This window comes from Ceratotherium simum, chromosome 38, assembly GCF_057802395.1.
Source record: "Ceratotherium simum simum isolate JZ-2026a chromosome 38, ASM5780239v1, whole genome shotgun sequence".
NCBI classification, from domain to species: Eukaryota; Metazoa; Chordata; class Mammalia; order Perissodactyla; family Rhinocerotidae; genus Ceratotherium; species Ceratotherium simum.
The window spans coordinates 25,936,453-25,956,580 of record NC_141937.1 but is presented as its reverse complement, the minus strand read 5'-3'; the positions used below and the strand labels follow the sequence as shown (position 1 = coordinate 25,956,580).

Genomic DNA, 20,128 nt, shown 5'->3' with positions numbered 1-20,128 from the left:
AACAAGGAATGGCTCAGAGGAGAAGTCCGTGGCCCTTTCATCTCAGAGGCTGGGAAGACGAGTGCAGGCTCAGGTCACCTTTCCCTCCTCCTCTGCAGGGGAAAGCCCTTCTAGCAGGGGCAGGATGGTCCTCCCACCTTCAGCTCAGGGCCGGGCAGTAAGCGCGAAGCACACACGCCCGCCATGAATACGAGGCCCACCAGGGGGCGCGGTGACACCCACACAGCAAACAGGCTGGGTCTGAACAGGAGAGAAGATCAATCTTTCGACTACAGTTAGAAGGAGACGAGAAAACATTTTTAATTTTTCAGGCCTTGTTGCTTCCTCCTCTCTTTTTCCCCCCTTTCCTTCCACCGAGTTTCCATTAGCAGACTCAGCGTTTGTCTACAGGACCCCAGGATCAGATCCTGTTTGCAGAGCTGGGTGACCCGGAGATGGACTCGGCTAATCCTTTTGGTTTGACTCCAAGGTCTGGTGGGAGCAGCCCTGACACCTGTGGACACTGCCCCTCCTACTCTAAAGTCGGGAAGCTCTGAGGGCCATCCTAAGGAGACTATTCCAGAATGTTCCTGGGATTAACGTGCAGGCTCCTGAGGAGACACCACTCACTCAGACTTCAGGGGAAACATGATGTCTTCAGACCCTCGAGGGAGTCTCAGGTGCAAGAGGACTTCTTCTGGCTTAGTGGAGGTTTCACTTTAATAAAAGGAAAACTTTCTAATAATTGGAGCCTTTCACACAATTATTCTTCACTAGAATTGTGCACGAGGATCTCCTTGGGAATTTTTTTTCTCCCAAAGGTACAAATACCTGGGCTCTACCGTTCAAGAGTCTAACTCAGTATTCTGTAGTAGGACCAGGAAACATGTTGTGAAAAAGCTCTCAAGAAGATGTTGATGCCCGTCATGGTTGAGAACCACTCTTTTTAATGGCTCCCCACTGCCCACAGGATAAAGTTCTGACTCCTTAGCCTAGCATTCAAAGTTCCTCAGCATGTGACCCCAGTTCACTTTCAAGTCTTATTCTCCCACACTCTTCTTGAACACTTGTTCCTTCCTACAGAATGGGGCGATGATATTTTCCTAATAATGTTGCTTAGAGGATTAGAAATAAGAGGCACAAACATCTAGCATGCTGTCTGGTGCTTGATATACAGCATTAATAGCAGGTCTTCAATAAATATTCACCTAAATGAATGAAGAAACAATGGAGAGACCTACTTCAAAGATGAACGAGTGAACTTTTCCATTAAACAGAGGCCAGATGACCATGCCTTAGGGAGGCCTAGGAGGCATCCCTGTGGCTGGACTGTGTCCAAATCTAACATGGTTTCTTTGGGTGAGTTTTCTTTTTCAGAGACTCATTGCTCTATAGGTACAGTCGGCCTTAGAACTCGCCGTGGGTGAGGGCAATGGGAATGAAGTTTGAAGCGCTGTGAAGGAATTCTGTTTTTGACCAGGAGGCTAAAGCAATCTAGAGCCCACGGGCCTGGGGTCTCTCTGTCTCCTGCACCCTTGGAACACTTTTCCAGGTTTTGATAATTTGAATTGCCACTGAATAGAGCCCGAGCAGACACGTAGTTACAGTGAAACAGCAGCCTTCACTGGTTTGACTGACGGAAGGGTACAGCTAGTCCAGCATTTCCCAAACTTGGAATCGAGTTCTGCGGGACGCAGGTGAGAGTCACAAACACTCGTAAAGAGCTCCCTGGCTAACTGGAGACACGGGGGGAGAGCCAGTTAAACAGATTTTTAATTGAAAGAGTTCCCAGAGTCTTTAAAAGGTGGGTAATTGTTGTGAATCTCCTAGAGGGGACAAGGGAGCAGCATTTCCCAAATTATTTAACTGTGACACTTTCTTTTTTTCAGTGTCTTAGGGGCCTAGGATTCTCAGGAACACACTTACGGAAATGCTGATATGACAGTTTGGGCAGGGATTCTTAACTCCCTCTGTACCGTAGGATCTCCTCTGGCCCTTTATTTAAAAACAAACTCTTCTGGATTCTACCCCAGAATCTTCAGGAGAAGGGTCATTGCACTATATGTTTCCAAAGGCTGCTGGAGGGTCTGCTGTGCAGCCAGAGGGATGATCACCGCATTAGGGGAATGGGAGGGCCAAAGTTCAAGTCCAGGGGCAACCGATGTTCATTCTATTAATGACATTTGGAAAGAGACTAACCTGGTTTTCTTAGTTTTCTCATCCATAAAATAGGGAATCATACCCACTCACTGGTATAGTTTCAGGTCCAAAAGAGTTAAATTTATAATGAAGTAAAACAATTAGCATGTAGCAGGAGCTATTTCCAATTTATAATCCTCAGCAGTTCCAATATAAACAAAAATAGTAAAGTTATTTGCTTTCTCAATCTTTTAGGCTCAGAGGCCAACAACGTTTGCCCTTCAATAAGAATGAAATAATTCTGAATTCTTATGTCTGTGATATGCCTTTAGAGCAGTCTTCTGAGAGACCGAGTCAGATCATTGACAAAGATGGTTATGAGTCTTTTGGCAATCACGCAGGTGTCTTCTGGAAATTAGTTCCCCATCTTTCACATTGTACATAATCTCCATTTTCCAAGAGATTATCTAAACCAGCCCAAGACACTGAAATCTGGATTCAGAGCATAAATGAAATGATGTCACCATGGGTTTGCATTATATTCCATGCAAGGGTCAATATTTGGCCAGCAGTACCTGTCAATGCTATTGTGTTGAGGCGACTTCTCTAAAACATAAACTTCTATTTCTATTTCTATAAGGACAAATGTAATGGGATTTTTACAGGCATTCGAACATTTGATGTCTTCATGCTCCCTTTCCTTTTTAATAATCCCTTCTGTGTTTCATTCCATCAAATAGATTTTTTAAATTTAGTACTGTGAGTGTGCATGTGTCTATGTGTTATGACAGCTCCCCTCCGGGGAGAAATGTACGTGTGAATTTGACTCTGGCCCAAAGAGCTACCTTTGTGTATGAATGAAATGGTACAGATAATTCCAGTCTCATAAGTGGATACAATTCCTAAGTTCATTTGTCAGTCGGTAGTTTGTCACCTGGAACACATTTTCTCATAAAAGAAACGTTCTACACGGTGGAGAGTCCCAGGCCAGCCCGCAGAGCCTGTGTGCCTCATCCTGCACCTCAGGAGGATGGTTATGAATGCTAGAGAATGATGTTTCCATGGGAACACGTTTTCAGAGTTCTGCTGTTTAATGTTGAGAACCACTGACTATCAAATTCTAACTCGTCTCCTAAATCACTTCCTCCTTTTTCCTTTAATAAATGACCAAGAGGAGCTATTCACACCACAAATTACTTCTTGAAAATATTAGGTGAAAATAATATTTTTTCCTCTGCTTGTTTTACGCACTTTGAAACTTTAGTAAAAGGATATATATAAAAAGGAAGGGAGTTTCTTTAAACATTCTTGAACTGCTTCGAACTTGGTTTCTTGTCATGACGCTTCCCTGCTTCCCTTGCGTGCCACAGCCCGGTCAGCTAGCTGGAGAGAGGCAACTGCAACTCTCCTTATGTTCGTTTTTATGTCAAAATTGTACATTTGTTTTTTCTACCTTATCTTTACCTTTCCCCGAAGTTTTTAAGACTTGCCTTATAATTTAATAGGAATCTGGGATAGCTAAGTAATGGAATACATTCTAGGTCACACTGACCACAGGAATCAGAAGAGTTTCAACTACACTGTACACAGATTATGCTAGAAGTTGTATAAATATATCACAGAATCATAGGGCTGGAAAGAACCTTACAAGATTGTCTAGTCTATTCCCTGGCTTCCAGACAAGCCACTCATTCCAAACAGATGAGCGCTAACCTCTATTTTAGAGGAGAAGGATGACTGTGTCTTTAACCCTTTCCAGATTTAACAATTTATCTACTGTTAGTACATTACTGTTAATTTTTAATCTAAATCCTTCCCTTGACAGTTACGACTGTATTTTACTTTCTCAAGTTTGCTTCTCATTGGAAACAAAGTAGGTTTGCCTGTGTAAAATCCCAGTGTATTTAAATACTATATTTTGTGCTCTCCCTTCTAGGGCATTCCTGAGACCTCAGTGTCTAATCCTTTAGCTACCTTTGTCCTCCTCTCTCTGGAGTGGCTGTACCCCTTTCAGAAGTGGGGGCTAAAATCGAGCCACTGTGTTTTACGAGGCATCTGAGAACTGAGCATAGTTTCCACGCACAGGAATATTTGCGTATAATCTGATAAGCAGACCCAGACTTAGACTCAAAGGAAAACCAAAGTTAATAGGTATAATAAAATTGCAATAACATAGGCTATTTATTTATAGTCACTTTCTTTCAGATAGTGAAAAGGACTTAACTAGCTTAATCTAATATACTAGCTCTTCAGTCAGGTAAAGAAATCAAAGAGAACCTACCCTTATTAAACAAAGTTATCTATAAAATGTGATATCCTTGAATGTTACCGAGGACAATTTTTCTATTGAGAGCTTTCTACAGAACCAACAAGGATCATCTCAAAATATGTTTTGCTGATCAGTAATGACTATTTAGACTTGATACTCAGCGGCTCTGTAATGAAAGTTTTCAAAGGAATGGACATTTTGATCTTTATCCTGCAAAGACGCTAAACGTGCTGGCTTTATAGCAAGTACTGTTGGCGTTGGTACTGTCTCAAAACAGTCCTCCTACCCCCCAAGATAAAAGAGAGACAGGCTATTGTCAATTCTCTTTGCCTGTGAGGTTTTGAATGCTCCAAAGGTGAGGATTATATCAGAAAGAAACGGACATGGGTGGAAATTTCCATAATTATGACGTCAACCTGATAGTAAACCACGTGTCTTGTTTATTCCCCAAACTTTTGTACTCACTGGGTGGCATGATGGTTCATTCTGTGTCAATTTGACTCGCCATGGGGTGCCCAGATTAAACATTATTTCTGAGTGTGTCTGTCAGGGTGTTTCTGGGTGAGACGAGCATTTGAATCAGTGGACTCAGTAAAGTAGATGGCCATCCCCATGTGGGTGGGCATCATCCAATCCATTGGGGGTTTGAATAGAACAAAAGGTGGAGGAAGGAAGAATTTGCCCCTTTTTTCCTGCCTCACTGATTAAGCTGGGCCATCTCATCTTATCCTCCCCTGCCCTTGGAATGGGATCTATATTGTTGGCTCCCCTGGTTTTCAGGCCTTTGCATTTGGACTCCGACTGAATTACACCAATGGCTTTCCTGGGTCTCCAGCTTGCAGATGGCAGATGGGGGGACTTCTCAGCCTCTATAATTGCAACCAATTCTTCATAATAAATCTCCTTTTATAGATAGATATAGATACAGATATAGACATGATGGAGATAGAGATAGAGATAGAGATAGAGATAGAGATAGAGATAGAGGTAGAGATAGAGATAGAGGTAGAGATAGAGGTAGAGATAGAGGTAGAGATAGATAGAGATATATATATATCGCCTGGTTCTGTTCTCTGGAGAACCCAGACTTATCCTGGTGGCTACTCATTCACCTTAGGTAACTGAGGGGACAGAAGCAACTGTTTTGAAACCAGGCTAACAAACTTGACCCTGTTAAATGACCATGAAAGCACTAGGCCTAACTTCTCTACATCAGCAAAGCACCTCAATGGAGACTGTGGGCCTTACTTGTGTATAAGCTCACAACATAGATTCCATCTTCACAGCTTCCTGGCAGAGCACACACCCCTGCTCTAACAACAGCGTGTCCACTTGTGTGGCTCGGCTACATCAGGGCAGAATCGTCCCTGGAAAATGGGGTCATTCTTTTGCTCCCACTGAAGACGCCCAATGCTACCTGGAAGCTCAAGATCCCTTGCGTTTACCAGAGCGGGAAGCTCACGCCCCCAGCAACCCAAAGACTTGACTCCTGGCCCAAAGAGGGTTTTCTTTTTATTATAACCATAAAGACTTAGGACACGTGTGAGAAAACACCGAGGGAGATACAGTAAAATCAAGGTTTCTTGTCTTTGCCGTCAGGACGTCAGCATTATTTATAGCTCGGTGGAATAACTGTGAGATTTATGCATTGCTAATTTTAGCCAAATAGACAATGAGAGTGTACCCTGCCCTTCATCCCTTCGGGGCAACTTCTTGGTTTAAAGACTTCCTTCGGAAACTTTCGCTTAAATTTCCTTCCACTCTCTGGCAAAAGTATGGTGCGAAATTGCAACTCTGGTGTTCACTGGTCAGGGGTTTGAAGGACGTCCTGTAAGGCACCCACTGGTTACACAGAGGAATCAGGGCAAAAGACAACAGAACCCTGGGCAGAGGCAACTTACTTGTTCGTTTTTAGTGAGCCTGGTTTTGTTGTGAATGTCGGACGTGACCAAATTGAATCCGTGCTTCTCCGACAAGATTCTCAGAAGCAAGACCACAGTGCGGCTGCCGCACTTGCCGACTCTGTTGTACACCACCTGGCTCGGGAAGGGGAGCACCTGGGAGGAAGAGAGCAAATACGAGACTCTGGGTGAAAATTCTTACGATTCTTCCCCTAATCTCAGAACAATAAATGTCTGATCCATCTATGTGAGAAGGGTCCGCATCAAGATAATGAGAGAACGGGACTGATGAAGTCGTGTTTATCTTCACAGTACAACTTGAGAGAAACGCTGGACCATTATCTCTCCATCTGCACTGATACTTAAAACTGACAAAATTTCATGCCATCTCTAAGACTGATCATGGAGCTGCTTCCGTGTCTTCTTAGGAACAAAATATATAAATACGTGCTTTAATGATAGTATTCTTTTGCAAGTTATATTATGCTTTATTAGAATTTAATTTGTAGAATGCTCAAGGAAAAGTATAGTAATGTAAAAAATTGAGACAATTTACATACAATAAAATCCATCATTTTAAAGTGTACAGTTCAGTGCTTTTTAGTATATTCACAAAGTTGTGCAACCGTCACCATTATCTAATTCCAGAATGTTTTCATCATCGCCCAAAGAAACTCCATACCCATTAGCAGTCACTTTCCATTTTTCTCACTATCTCGGTCCCTTGAAATCATTTATCTACTTTCTGTTTCTATGGTTTTGTTTATAGCATTCTGGACATCTCATATAAACGGAATCATAAAATATGTGGCCATTTGTGTCTGGCTTCTTTCACTCAACATAATGTTTTCAAGGTTCATCATGCTGTAGAATGAATCAGTACTTCATTCCTTTATATGGTGGAATAATATCACGTTTTATGGATATACCGTATTTTGTTTATATATTCTTCAGTTGATGAGCATTTGGATTGTCGCCACTTTTTGGCTACTATAGATAATGCTGCTATGAATATTTGTGTGTAAGTTTTTGTGCAGACATATGTTTTTGATTCACCTTATCCTAGGAGTGGAATTGTTGGATCATATGGTAACTCTGTGTTTACTTTTTTGAAGAACTGCCAAAGTGTTTACAATACAGCTGCACCATTTATATTCCCACCAGCAATGAATGAGAGTTCCAATTTCTCCACGTCCTTGCCAACACTTGTTAACGCCTGTTTTTGTTTTTGTTTTGTTTTTTGATTATAGCCACCCTAATGGGTGTGAAGTCGTATCTCATTGTGGTTTTGATTTGCATTTCCCTGATGACCAATGATGTTGAGCATATTTCACGTGCTTATTGGCCATCTGTAGGTTTTCTTTGGAGAAATGTCTATTCAAATGCTTTGCCCATTTTAAAATTGGATTGTCTTTTTTATTGTTGAGTTTTAACATTTTTATATTTATTCTGGATTTGCAAATATGTGATATGCAAATATTTTCTCCCGTTCTATGGGTTGTCTTTTCACTTCCTTGATAGTGTCCTTTGAAGCACAGAAGTTTTCAATTTTATGGAGCCCAATTTATCTAATTTTTCTGTTGTTGCTTGTGCTTTTGGTATCGTATCTAAGAAACCATTGCCAAATCCAAAGTCACAAAAATATACACCGATGTTTTCTCCTAAGAGTGTTATAGTTTTAGAGCTAACACTTAGGTCTTTGATTCCTTTTGAGTTAATTATGTGTATGGTATGAACCAGTGATCTAACTTCACTCTTTTGCATGCGAATGTCCCTTTTTCCCAGGACCATTTATCGAAAAGACTACTCTTTTCCATTTAACTGTTCAGCACCTTTGTTGAAAATCCACTAACCATAAATGCATGGGTTTATTTCCGGACTCTCAATTCTATCCCATTGATCTCTATGTTTTTCCTTATACCTGTACCACAGAGTCTTGATTACTATTGCTTTGTTATAAGTTTTGAAATCAGGATGGGTGAGCCCCTCCAATTTTGTTCTTCTTTTTCAAGATTGTTTTGGCTATTCTGGATTTCCACATGAATTTTAGGATCAGCTTTTCAATTTTTGCAAAAAAGGTCATTGAGATTTTGATAGGGATTGTGCTGAATCTGTAGATCAATCTGGGGACTGTTGCCCTCCTAAACCTTAAGTCTTCCAAACCATGAACATCAGATATCTTCCCACTCATTTGGTTCTCCTTTAATTTGTTTCATTGATGTTTTGTAGTTTTCAGTGTACAAACCTTACACTCCTTTTATTCTTTTTGATGCTATTATAAATAGAATTCTTTTCTTAATTTCATTTTTGGATTGAATGTCCACTGATAGAAATACAATTGATTTTTGTATATTGATCTTGTATTCTGCAATCTCGCTGAACTTATCGCTGAGCTCTAATAGCTTTTTTGTGTATGGATTCTTTAGGATTTTCTAACATAAGATCATGTCATCTGCAAACAGAGATAGTTTTACTTCTTCCTTTCCAATATAGATGCCTTTTATTTCTTTTTCTATTCTAATTTCCCAGTTATAATGATTTTGATAGACTAAGAAGCCATTATGAAATGAATCTGATTAAATATTTATATCCTCAATAAAGGTTTTATTTCCATTTTGAATGCTCAGTATTAAGCGACAACTGACAAATGATAATCAAAAGATTCCTTCATTGGGCACATACCCTTAACAGAAGGTTATAAAAAGGCCCAGAGCTAAAGAATATAGTACAATATAAACATAAATACACCCCAGACTTGCCTATGGTATGTAATTTCAATTTATGCCTTTGTAATTATAGGTTTACTTATTTTCCTGAAACATTTTATATGCAGAGTAGCATTTCATAAATTTGGAGCTTAAAGGCTAATTGTCATTGGCATAAAACATAATATCTTTATCACTTACTTAGCAACCAGTCATGTGCCATTTTGACATAATTCTTCCGGCATGTATTTGTTTTAATGAGCAACACCTGGTTTCCTTAGGGTCAGCCAGTATCTTCTCTTACGTGTCCTCACAGTGCCTAGAACATGCCTTGTAGACATCGGGCCTCAACGGACAGCGACTGGTTCTTGGCAGCTCTGATGGATTTATGTGCTGTTTAACTAATTATACAATGATTCTACTAAAATGTGAGACCGGGAGAATCTTTACAGACAGCTGATCTGTCTGACCAAATGCTAATAAAAGGCATTAGGGTACAAAGATACTCACTATAACAGATCATTTTACTTATGGTTTAATCAGTGAGTACCCAAAAGTCTATCCTCTGGCAATGATTACAGAGGTTCAGATATTCAGATAAATTATTTAGTTCTTAGTCATGAGATTATAACCCAGGGAGGTTGAACTAGGCTTCCTGTTTAATGTAATGCAATTAACAGTGTTTGTAAGTTGGACTTTCCATGATAAAATAGGCGGGGGTATGGACTATGGTTGGGACAGAACTGCCAACATAAACACAAATTTTAATTTCTTTGGAGAAATAAACTGCTTGAGAATTGGTGTGAATGCATTTTTCCTTGTCTTCTGGCACAGCACAGAACAACAAGGGAGAATTTGTTATGACTGAATTGATAATAAGATAATGTGAGTTATCGCATTTGCAAGTACTTTATTCCAGAGTGCAGCTATGTCTTAGATTTAAATGAAGAACTGAGGCACGCACTTAGAAACTTTAGGTGAAAACACTTAATTTCTCCTGAATTCCTTGGGTAATCAACACAGTAGCAGGCGTAGCATCTCTCTACCCCCTTTTGTCGATAACTAAAGACGTTATTTACCTTTAGGTTATTGGTTAGTTAGTTTTTAAAAATGTGTTCATTCCAATTCTTTCATTAGTCTTGTGGAAAGCTCCCAAATAAAAAAACAAAAATCCCTGTATCATTCCTGCAGCTGTATCTACAATAATATTTGAGAAGAAAGGAGAGTTACCATCCCCACTGTGGCTCCATTTCAACCATTTCTTTAGACACCAGTATACAGCTATCGGGCATGAACGCAGAGCTGGGAAATGTGTTTTCAGGTAAAACTTCCAGAATCAGGCTTGCGAACTTTAAAGACACCGCACACACCATGACACATAAACCTCTCTCCAAGTTAGCGTGGAGCTTTTAAATCACTTTCTAAAAGAACCCATGTAATGCACTGAAAATTGGCAAAATTTAGGCAGGCTAAGTAGATGTGTTGACGGACACGGTGTTAAAATTAACAACAGCCACAAAGTGATTCATCCCTGCTTTTGGCAGAACAATAGATTTGTTCCCGAAGGTCTGCTTTAAAAATCATTGTCATCTTTTATTTCAAGTGTACTTTCTGGAAAGATGGTGAAAAAAGGGACTGGTTTTTACGGAGGGCTGGCCCTGACCCATCCCAGGCTCTGTGCCGTGTAAACTCTTCTAATCCTTGTGACAACACTGAATCAAACAGCGTAACTGTCCTCACTCTGGCTGTGCATTTCTCTGGGAGTTTCAGTTATCAAATAATTCAATCATCGTTAATACCCAAGTGAGTCTCCTTTCTGCCCCCCTCTTCTCCATAGATCCCAGGTTCACAGAACAACAGAGTTTGAGGTCTAGGAGCAATTCGGGATGCTTCACCCATTCCACTGCCCTCCCCCACGCACTGCCACCCTCTATCGCCCTCACCCCCAGCCCAATCTGGTTTGGCTCGGTCAGAGCTTTCCTTTACGTTGTCTTTTTGTCCTCCCAGGTACCCTGCGAGGTAGATATTATGACTATCTTTCGACGAGCAAACCGAGGCCCAGAGGGATCATCTGACATTTTCAAGGTCACAAAGCTACAAAGCAGCACTTAACAACTAAAGCCCAGCCAGCAGCTCTCCTGACCCCTCAGATAACACTCTAATATACTACGACATCGAGGGGGAAAAGGATTTGCAGTCTGACTGCTGCAACAGAGATACAATTTCTTTTTGCTATGCCTTGAATGCGTCCCACCTCATTAAATGTGATTCAGCAGTCAACCCTCACAACCAGTATCGTCAGCTATTACTCATCCATGACTCAAGTCTTTGGAATGGTCAGGTGGAACCGACAGGAGTCGATCAGCCTCTCTTTCTCCTTCCTGAGGATGCATTCTAGAAGCTAATGCAAGCCCAGAGTGCCAAAGCACCTAATGGGGGAAGAAGAGTGGAAGGATGTGGTCTTCCCCTCACTCCTCCCCCTCATCGACCACAGGCAGTCACAGCTGCCTCGAAACCGTGGACACTTCCACCAGGAAAGGAAAACACAGGAAGCAGTAAGTCATAGCAAACGTACATAAAACCCTAAATGCACTGGAAATGTCCGTCAAGACAAGCAAATACCCTCAGATCAACCTAATGACTGAAAAGACTCTGAAAGACCTATTAAGATCAACCTCAAAATCCTCATTTTCTTCAACCGATATTTGCCACTTGTCAGGCGGAAAACTACATCCCAACTTTAACCTTCCTGTTATCATTTGCACACAAATTTCAAACACGTACTCTTTCTTTGAGTGTCCCATAAAGAAGTACACACCAAAGCCCTCAGCGCCCCCTCCGCCGCAAATGATTCTTCATTCTTGGCAACCATGGTTCTGTGAATGTTATGTCTGTGGTTTCTGCTTTATGGCCAATTTGTAAAAGTGAAGGGAGCTCCGAAACATTTCACCCTATGAATTATATATTTTTATGTTGCCTGCCTTGTAAGTTCTGAAAACGCCACAGATCCCCAGGGCCTGGCAGGCTTGTGTGGAGCATGCCAAATAAACAGAAGTCTTTCCAAGTCCTGAGCACGACAGTAACTACCACCAGATGACACCCACTGTTTCTATAGCTTAGCCTGGGTTTGGAAAGGGGAGGGGGAAAGACGACTTGACCTGGACCAAGCCTTTGACAGTCCACGATTATACGACTCTCCGGAGTCTTGTTGGAAGAATTAACATCAATCCTGCTTTTAAGTTTTTGCCAAATGATATTTAATGCAGTTTGTTACAATCTGTAGTTCCCAAGTGGCTGTATATTCGAATTACCTATGGAAGTTGAAAACCTCCAGATTTCTGGGCCCCACTCTAAGACTAAACTGAAATAGAAAGTCTAGGGTGAGGATCAGGGGTCTAGCTCTGAGGAGCTCCCAGGTCTCTGCTGCCACTAGGTCTGTTTCAAGGAGTCACTATCATAGAGGAGTCCCAGCCTTCCACGTGGCCCTAGGAGGGATGAAGATGGGGGAGAGGGTTGCCTGCACGATGCTGGAGGGGAGTCTGGGTGAAAGGTACAGTCATGTCCTCCTTGGGTCTCCTGATGGCCTCCCACCCATAGTTAAAAGTCGCGATTAACCTGACAATAGGCTCACACTACAGTAAATGCCTACTCACCCAGAAAAATTAGAGAACAGGTGTGCTGGTTAACTGAAGGTGTATGTTAACTGAAATTTATACCCAACACTGTCAAAGCACTCGATGCTTAGGACTAATATTATGCAGAAGATGAAATGATTTTCTTTGATGGATAAAATTGCACTTTGTGATTTTACAGCACCTCCATTCCATGGTTACTTACACCAATGAAGGGAAGGGCCACGGCCAGGGCTTCGTGAGGCTTGAACTCCGGGACAGTTCTGCTCCTCACCGTCCACATGACTTTGTGCAGTTCAAATACATTCCGAGAATCCTTAGTTTAAAGTTTCCTGGGATGCTGAGGTGCTAGGAGCCAGTCACATCCACCTTTGAGGCTCAGTTTCCTCACCCGTAAAAGACGAGGGCTGGGTTATAACCCCATAAATGATGCTCTCTTCTGAAGCTATTAAATGATTAATTTAAATCTACATTGTTATCAAGATATAACCTGGAAATGCCTTAAAAATTAAAACTAGAATTTAAAATTTTTCCTTGTCAAATATATTCATAAAATAAATAGAAAAGGAAAAGTTCCAGTAATTTGTGCTGATGACATGGATTCCAGCAACACGGGCATTCACGGTTCTCTTTCAGAACCTCTGGAATTCCTGTACGTGTCCCGCTCTTGTTCAGGCTTGCCGTGTAATAAATCTACCTTTACGCTCCTCTTATGTCTCTCCTCCGTTCCACAGTTTTAATCCCTTGGAGCTCCCTGTTTTTTTAAGACCATCACCAAACATCAAAGCCTGCACCAGGCTCAGCCTTCCAGTGCTTTCCCGTGCTGGTAGTGATTCTCGCTGGCTTTTGCCCCTTAAGCCATTCTAAGTCTTCTAACACGTGCATCTCCGTTTTCTCATCATCATCAGCTCTCCAGACCTGCGGGCTCATCTCCTCCCTTCAAGAGGAGGACACTTATAGGACCCACTAAAAAACTCCATTTCCCTCACTGCCATACCTTCTGAGTAGAAAGCTCTTCCTATCCACAATTCTCAAACGACATCCCTGTATCTTCTAATTATTCATACCCCATCTTCTCCCAGAAGCGTTGCCAAATCTGAACCTTACGCTTTCTCCTTTTCCCCTGCTCCTACTTGAAACAGTTCCATGTCTGTTGTTATCTACAGAAAGACAGATATAGCTATAAAACCTTTACAGATCCATCTGTTTTATTCCTCTAATAGACTGGGTCTATCTGGTATGTGCATAGTAGAAAATTATCTATCTGTCTATCAAATAGACTGTTGGGATGAAAATACTGTTAAATGTTGTTTAAGAACTAATGCTGTCATATTTATCATTTAAAGCATGCTCTTTTGGTTGTCTCCTAAAACTATAAGGGAAGTCTATCAATTTTTTCTTTACACTCATATTTTGAAATGCTCTTATTTGCCATAATACAAAAGAAAAAGTATGGTTAAGTGGAGACAGTTCCCTGGACTAAAAGTCGTGAAACTGTGTCTTTGCCCTTGGCCAAACTAGTTGAGTGACCCTGAACAATTGACCTTGAACAACTTCTTTGGGCCAAAGCTTCCTCAAGTGTAAATTGGGGGTACTGAACCCAATGATTTCAAGGCTCCGTCCTGTTCACGTCCCACAATGTTAAGGCAGGGCTGCACAATACTTACAGGGGCTCGGAGGGTTATCTGAATGGCATCCTGCACTTCTAAATATTCATTCCATTCTGGTCCATCTCATGTCCTTATCTCCATCATGTACAACATCCCTACGCTATTCCCCAAATGTAATACCCTGCGTACTGTAACGAATCCTCATACAAAGAAGCAATTTTCACAAGGAGCCAGAAGTAATTTTTGGATGTGGTGATTAAACCATCAAAGGTGAACTGTGGAATAGTCTTCAGAAAAAAAATGACTTCCAGTTTGATTAAAAACTCAAATTCCAGGTGACCTTGGGTGAATGCTATCTATGCGATGGACAGGAAGATGAATACTTTCAGACTTCAAACTGACAGATGCGAAGAAAACATACATATTGAGAAAAGGCAGATTCACTTTTAATTCTGCAACATTCTTCACGCTTCTTTCTCTGGTGAGTAAACAAACCATGGACAAAAACAAGCCCATAAACTGGGTACCTCATTACCACCGTATGTTACGCTTTCTAAAATTCAAACTTCGGTTTGGTCCATAGACAACTGAGTCCGTGGAATACTTGTTATGTTTGACAGAAAACAGTAAGGATGTCCACATGCCATGTATATGGAATATGAGCAGAATGAGGAGGATGCAAAAGTTTTAGAGGCTAAACCATCTGAAGCAGTATTTCAAAGTGTGCACACGGGACTTGGTCTTGCTTCTACGTATGTGTGGTAGCCCCACTGCCGCTTATGCCTGGAATCTCCGTCCAGTCTTCAAGAGCCCTTTAGACCTTCTCTATGGCTTTTATAATCAAAATGAAATGGAGAAACCCAATATGAATTTGGCACTCCTGTCTAACACTCGTCTTCCTGTGTCTGTGTGTAGATGCACGTGTACATGCCTTGTGTGTTTTGTTGAGCTCAAAGGCACTACAAGTAACATTGTTGTAGTAAATCTGGACCAATTCTGGCCATTGCTGGCACTGTCTTATATGCTATGTGTTCGGTAATTCAAAAGTCCTTATTAAACCAGCCTCTGGGAATGAGAGTTGCAGATTTCCCAGCAAGAACAGGGAAGGACCCAGGGTCCTCAAAGTAGTTCTAGATCTGGAGTTGTTCCATTTTTAGTATTAATCAATTCAGTTGACTTTTTACATCAACTTTTGGACCAGAATATGGAATTATGCAGACGTTTTTAGATAATCTAATGCTTAGATAATCTTTCCACTGGACCCACATATCTAGTTTAACTCTCCATTCAGACCTATGACACATTTTCTCTTAATCACACGTATCTCCAAATAAAACATGCATAGACACTTTAGTTTACATAGACTTTTAAGATTTAAGAGTCTGCCTAACGTTAAGCTTTCTTTCTTTATATTTGCCCTATTTTTTTTTTGTTTGTTTTTTTTGTGAGGAAGATCAGCCCTGACCTAATATCTGATGCCAATCCTCCTCTTTTTGCTGAGGAAGACTGGCCCTGGGCTAACATCCGTGCCCACCTTCCTCTACTTTATATGGGACGCCGCCACAGCATGGTGTGACAAGCAGTGCCTCGGTGCACGCATGGGATCCGAACCTGCGAACCCAGGGCCACCGAAGCAGAGTGTGTGCACTTAACCCCTTGAGCCACTGGGCAGGTCCCTGTCCTATATTTTTTTAATGGTAAGAATTTATACTCTGAGCCCAATCTAAAAACTCATCTGTTCTAATGCAGTAGAGGAGAAGTGTGGAATACTGATTGTAAGTTTCATAATTTATAACCGGTGTTGTCGGCATGACCCACCATGCCATTTAGAACGGCCTCCTCTGGATGTTGGGGGCGGGGCAAGAGTCGATTATTCTCATTACGAACTTCATGAGAAGACAGTCCTCGCTGTAAACAGTACAGGCTGGGGAACAGCCCATCTTGGCTGCCAATACTCCTCTCTCCTCAAAGCACTTTGTAAAGATTTTAAGACCAGAGGCTTAGATCATGGCTCATTGTGAACCACTTCATTATTTTCCATTTAAAGAGTCTGAATCCAATTTTAGTTTGAGTGTGAATTTGTAGCAAGAAACTTATTCTTGGATTCAAGTGGTCATTGTTTAAATTCCTTGGCTGAGTTTAAGGTTTTTATAATATAATCCAAAATTTAAAATAGTATGGCAGATTGGTACAGCGATGGCCCCCAACCAATCCCTCCTCCTTATATCTGTGCAGAGTGCAGTCTCCTCCAGCCCATGGCTGGTCTGGCCATGCGACTTGCTTTGGCCAATGAGACATCAGCAACACACTACAAGCAGAGGCTTGAAAAGAGTGCATGTTGGAGCTGGACCTCTCTTGCCTCTGGGAGCCTTTCCCCCACCATATGGACTTTAGGCTAGCCTCCAGCAGGACAAGAGACCCTGTAGAATATTGAAAATTATGTGACCCAGTTCAACAGATACTTATCGAGCTCTTACTAAGTGCCAGTCATTAGGTTAATCAATAATCAATTAATTGATTATTGTGATGATCTGATTGTCTCTCTCTGACCAGACTCTAAATTCCATGACTGTAGGCACACTTCTGATTTTCCTTACTAGTGTATCTTCACTACCCTGCTCAATGCCCGGCACATAGTAGACACTCAATAAACAGTTGTTAAATGAGTGAATACAGCAAAGGCTAGGACAAGTCCCTGCCCTGGATGAACTCACAACCTAATAAGGGAACCAGACACTGGCACCAATACCCCATGGCAAGTGCCCGCTACGAGAACAGGAAGAAGGGGTGATTAATTTGACCTGGGGGACTCAGGGAAAGTTGGACAGAGAAAATGACATTTGGGCCCAGCCTTGGTGTCTCTAGAAATTGTATAGCCTCAACTCAGCCATTCTCCCCTGCCAAAGTACACCTACCCAATTCTTGTTGGTTTGAATTCATAAGGAACTTTCTAGCCCTCCATGCTTGCTCTGGCTATGTGGAGCTGGATTCTTGGCACTTTTCACATTCATGAGTGTGTGTGTACTGCGTGTAGGATATGCAAGGAAACACACCACGCACAATTCATCAACACTCTGGGCTAGTGCTGCCCCTCATGCCCGCTGGGTTTAGAAAGTCAGGGCTGGAAAACTGAGGAGCTGCAGCATCTAAGAACAACTGGCTTATACATGGCTAAAGAATTTCCATGATTGCATTATGCCATATCTCCATACATGAATACGGATGCTTTTTTCTGCAGATAGCAGAAAACCCAACCCAATTCAAACTAAGGAAAAACAATAAGGAAAATTCTTACAAATAAAGAAATAAAAGGAAAATATATTCTCTTTCAAAACAGAACTCCTTAAGACTCATTTCATATTTTTGTTCCATCTTGCTCTGCCATCCTAGTAGGTCAGTATTGTCCTCAGACTAGCTTTCCTCATGTTGCATGATGGCTGCTGCAATTCCAGCCATCACATGCTGAATGGCAAAGTCCAGGGGAAGAAGAGACTATCTTTCTTGGTGGCTTCCTTTAAGATCTGAAAATCTTACCTAAAATGCTCTGAGGAAATTTCCTCTCATGTTTCCTTGGCTAGGTCTAAGCTACCAGCCTGCATCTCAACTAACCATTAGCAAATGGAATGAGACAATCATTAGAGGCTTAAATTACTCGGGATTCACCCTTGAGCTGGGGATGGGATTACCTTCACCGTGGGGTAAAATCTGAGCAAAGTCAGATTTCTGCTATAGAGGAGGAGACGGGGGGAAATGGACATGGGGTAAGAAACCAATAGGATCTGCTATAGCAGAGTACTCAAAGGCCCTATTGTTCTTGATTCTTCAAACCCCATTGAGGAAAACCCCATCCCTCAGCTGCTGAAAAGGGAGTAAGAGTGGCAGACACGGAGAACATTCCTAAACAATGACAAGGGTCTACCTGCTGGCTGTGTCCCATATAGACCCCCACAGCCCCCCTGCCCCCAGGCACAGATTTGCTGACAGCTGGAGAAAGGGACACGTGAAACACATCCCGCTTCTCCATAAAATGGCATCACCTACTGAAATGAGATGGAGGATCAGCACCACGGTGAACTTGAGCTGGAAGATGACCTCCACACAAGAATGGAGAATTTGTACGGTATTTTTAGCTGGGCATGGTAATAAGATATCTAAATTGCTCTCAGATGAAAAAATGCCATACTGCCTACATGTTGGAGTCTTTTCACAAATACGACTTTTTCATAAATGGACTAATTTTGAACAAGTGTGGCATGTGATGCAGACCCAATCCACCAGCATGGATCTGATTGTTACCACACAAAATTGGGGTTCTCTTGCCCGATGCGTATAAACAGCCAATTAACGACGGCATCAGCCTTTGGGAAAGCAGATCAGCTTTATTCTGTGAGATGGACCTGCAGGGAGACAGGGGGCATGTGCCCTCAGATCTGTCTCCCCAATTTAGGATTTGGGGTAAAATTTAAGAGGTTAGGGAGAACAGGCTCAGACACGGAAACACTGGTGGGACAGGTTTTGATTGGTGGGCTTCAAGAACTCATGATGAGGTTCTAAACATTTATGATGAGGTGGAGAAGGAATTTTAACACCAGATCTTCCTGAATGAGGGACCCCTTACTTCTGATAAGAGTCTGACTTTTAAGTTCCGGTTGTGTCCTGGTCCTTGGGTTATGAGGGAAGGAGGATTTTTGGTTCTGTGGTCATTTCAGGTCAAGATTTCTTCTTTTGCACACGCCCTGGTTATGTGACTTTGCAGATTTTCTGAAAGGCAGTTCTTAATCACTCTGTTGATAAGAGATGGGGTCACTTGAACTGGTCCTGGAGGGCCCACAGTCACATGATCACAGAGAGTCCATTTCCACAGCATCTGGAGGCTGGTTTTTATTTATTTTCATTTGTTACTTGGTGCAAGGTAAACAGATTTTTCGGAAATTACCACCAAGATAGACGAAGTATCTCATTTCTCATAAGGAACTATTATTATATTCAGACTATCGAACACTGCTAATTAAAAGAAATCATTATTCCCCAAAATATTTTTTTTAAACTGACATGAACATTTACCATCCCTCAAGATTTTACTATCTAACAGAGGGAGGAAAAGAGGATGACAATTTACAGAGCCACAACTGTCTTTGTAGCTAAAGAGTCCCCGTCGGACGTAATTGATTTTCCCTGAAATTGTCAAGGAGTTGGACCTGAATCAGCAATAAGAAAATCCATGTTAGGAGAGTTTATGTCGAGACAGAAAGGAAACTGAAGTTTGAAATGAGGGGAAGAGCCACAGGTTTTCAGAGTCCACAGCTGATTCTCGGACTGGAGCCGCCCTGGAGCAGTGGGGTAAAATCCAGGCCTTGCCAGCAGGGTGACCATCCTCCCGGGCCAGAGTCTCCGTTAGGCCCGATGTCCAGCCCACGTCACTGAAGTACAGGCGCTCATCCACCAACACCTCCACTCCAGGCCCCCACCGGCGACTGTATCCTTGAACAGAAGAGAGCCGCTCAAGTCCATCCAAAGGCTGGCTGAAGGACACGATACGTAAGGAAGATTGTCTGAAGGACACAGAAGCCACCTTTTCTCTGTACACTCTGGGCTTTCAGTCTTGGACCAAGTTGGGCCATCACAAAGCTGTCTATTGGAGTGTGACTTCTTGGCCCCATCAATAGTTGCTTCGACCGAGTGACATTTTGTCATCATGTCCTGAGTGGTCATCAAGGGACCCTATAAAAAGCAACGTCACGCAATCCAGTTCTGTGTCTGTGATAGGGATGTAATTGACCACACTGTCTCCTAACTTTCTCATTTTTCCCTCATCTCAAGGCTCTTATTAGTTGGTACCTTATATGCTATTATCTCACTTAATTTGTAAAACAACCCAATACCATGAGTACTA

General features: G+C 41.9%; 1 protein-coding gene across 3 annotated transcripts in view; it reads right to left on the bottom strand.

The window, feature by feature from the left end:
* UST (uronyl 2-sulfotransferase) overlaps positions 1 to 20,128 on the bottom strand; it is a 347,600-nt gene that overhangs the window by 163,667 nt on the left and 163,805 nt on the right. For all 3 annotated transcript variants that reach the window (XM_087425210.1, XM_087425209.1, XM_004440946.3), the window contains exon 3: positions 6,289 to 6,444. In XM_087425210.1, the coding sequence (XP_087281336.1) occupies positions 6,289 to 6,444 (156 nt within the window). The remainder of the gene's footprint in view (positions 1 to 6,288; positions 6,445 to 20,128) is intronic.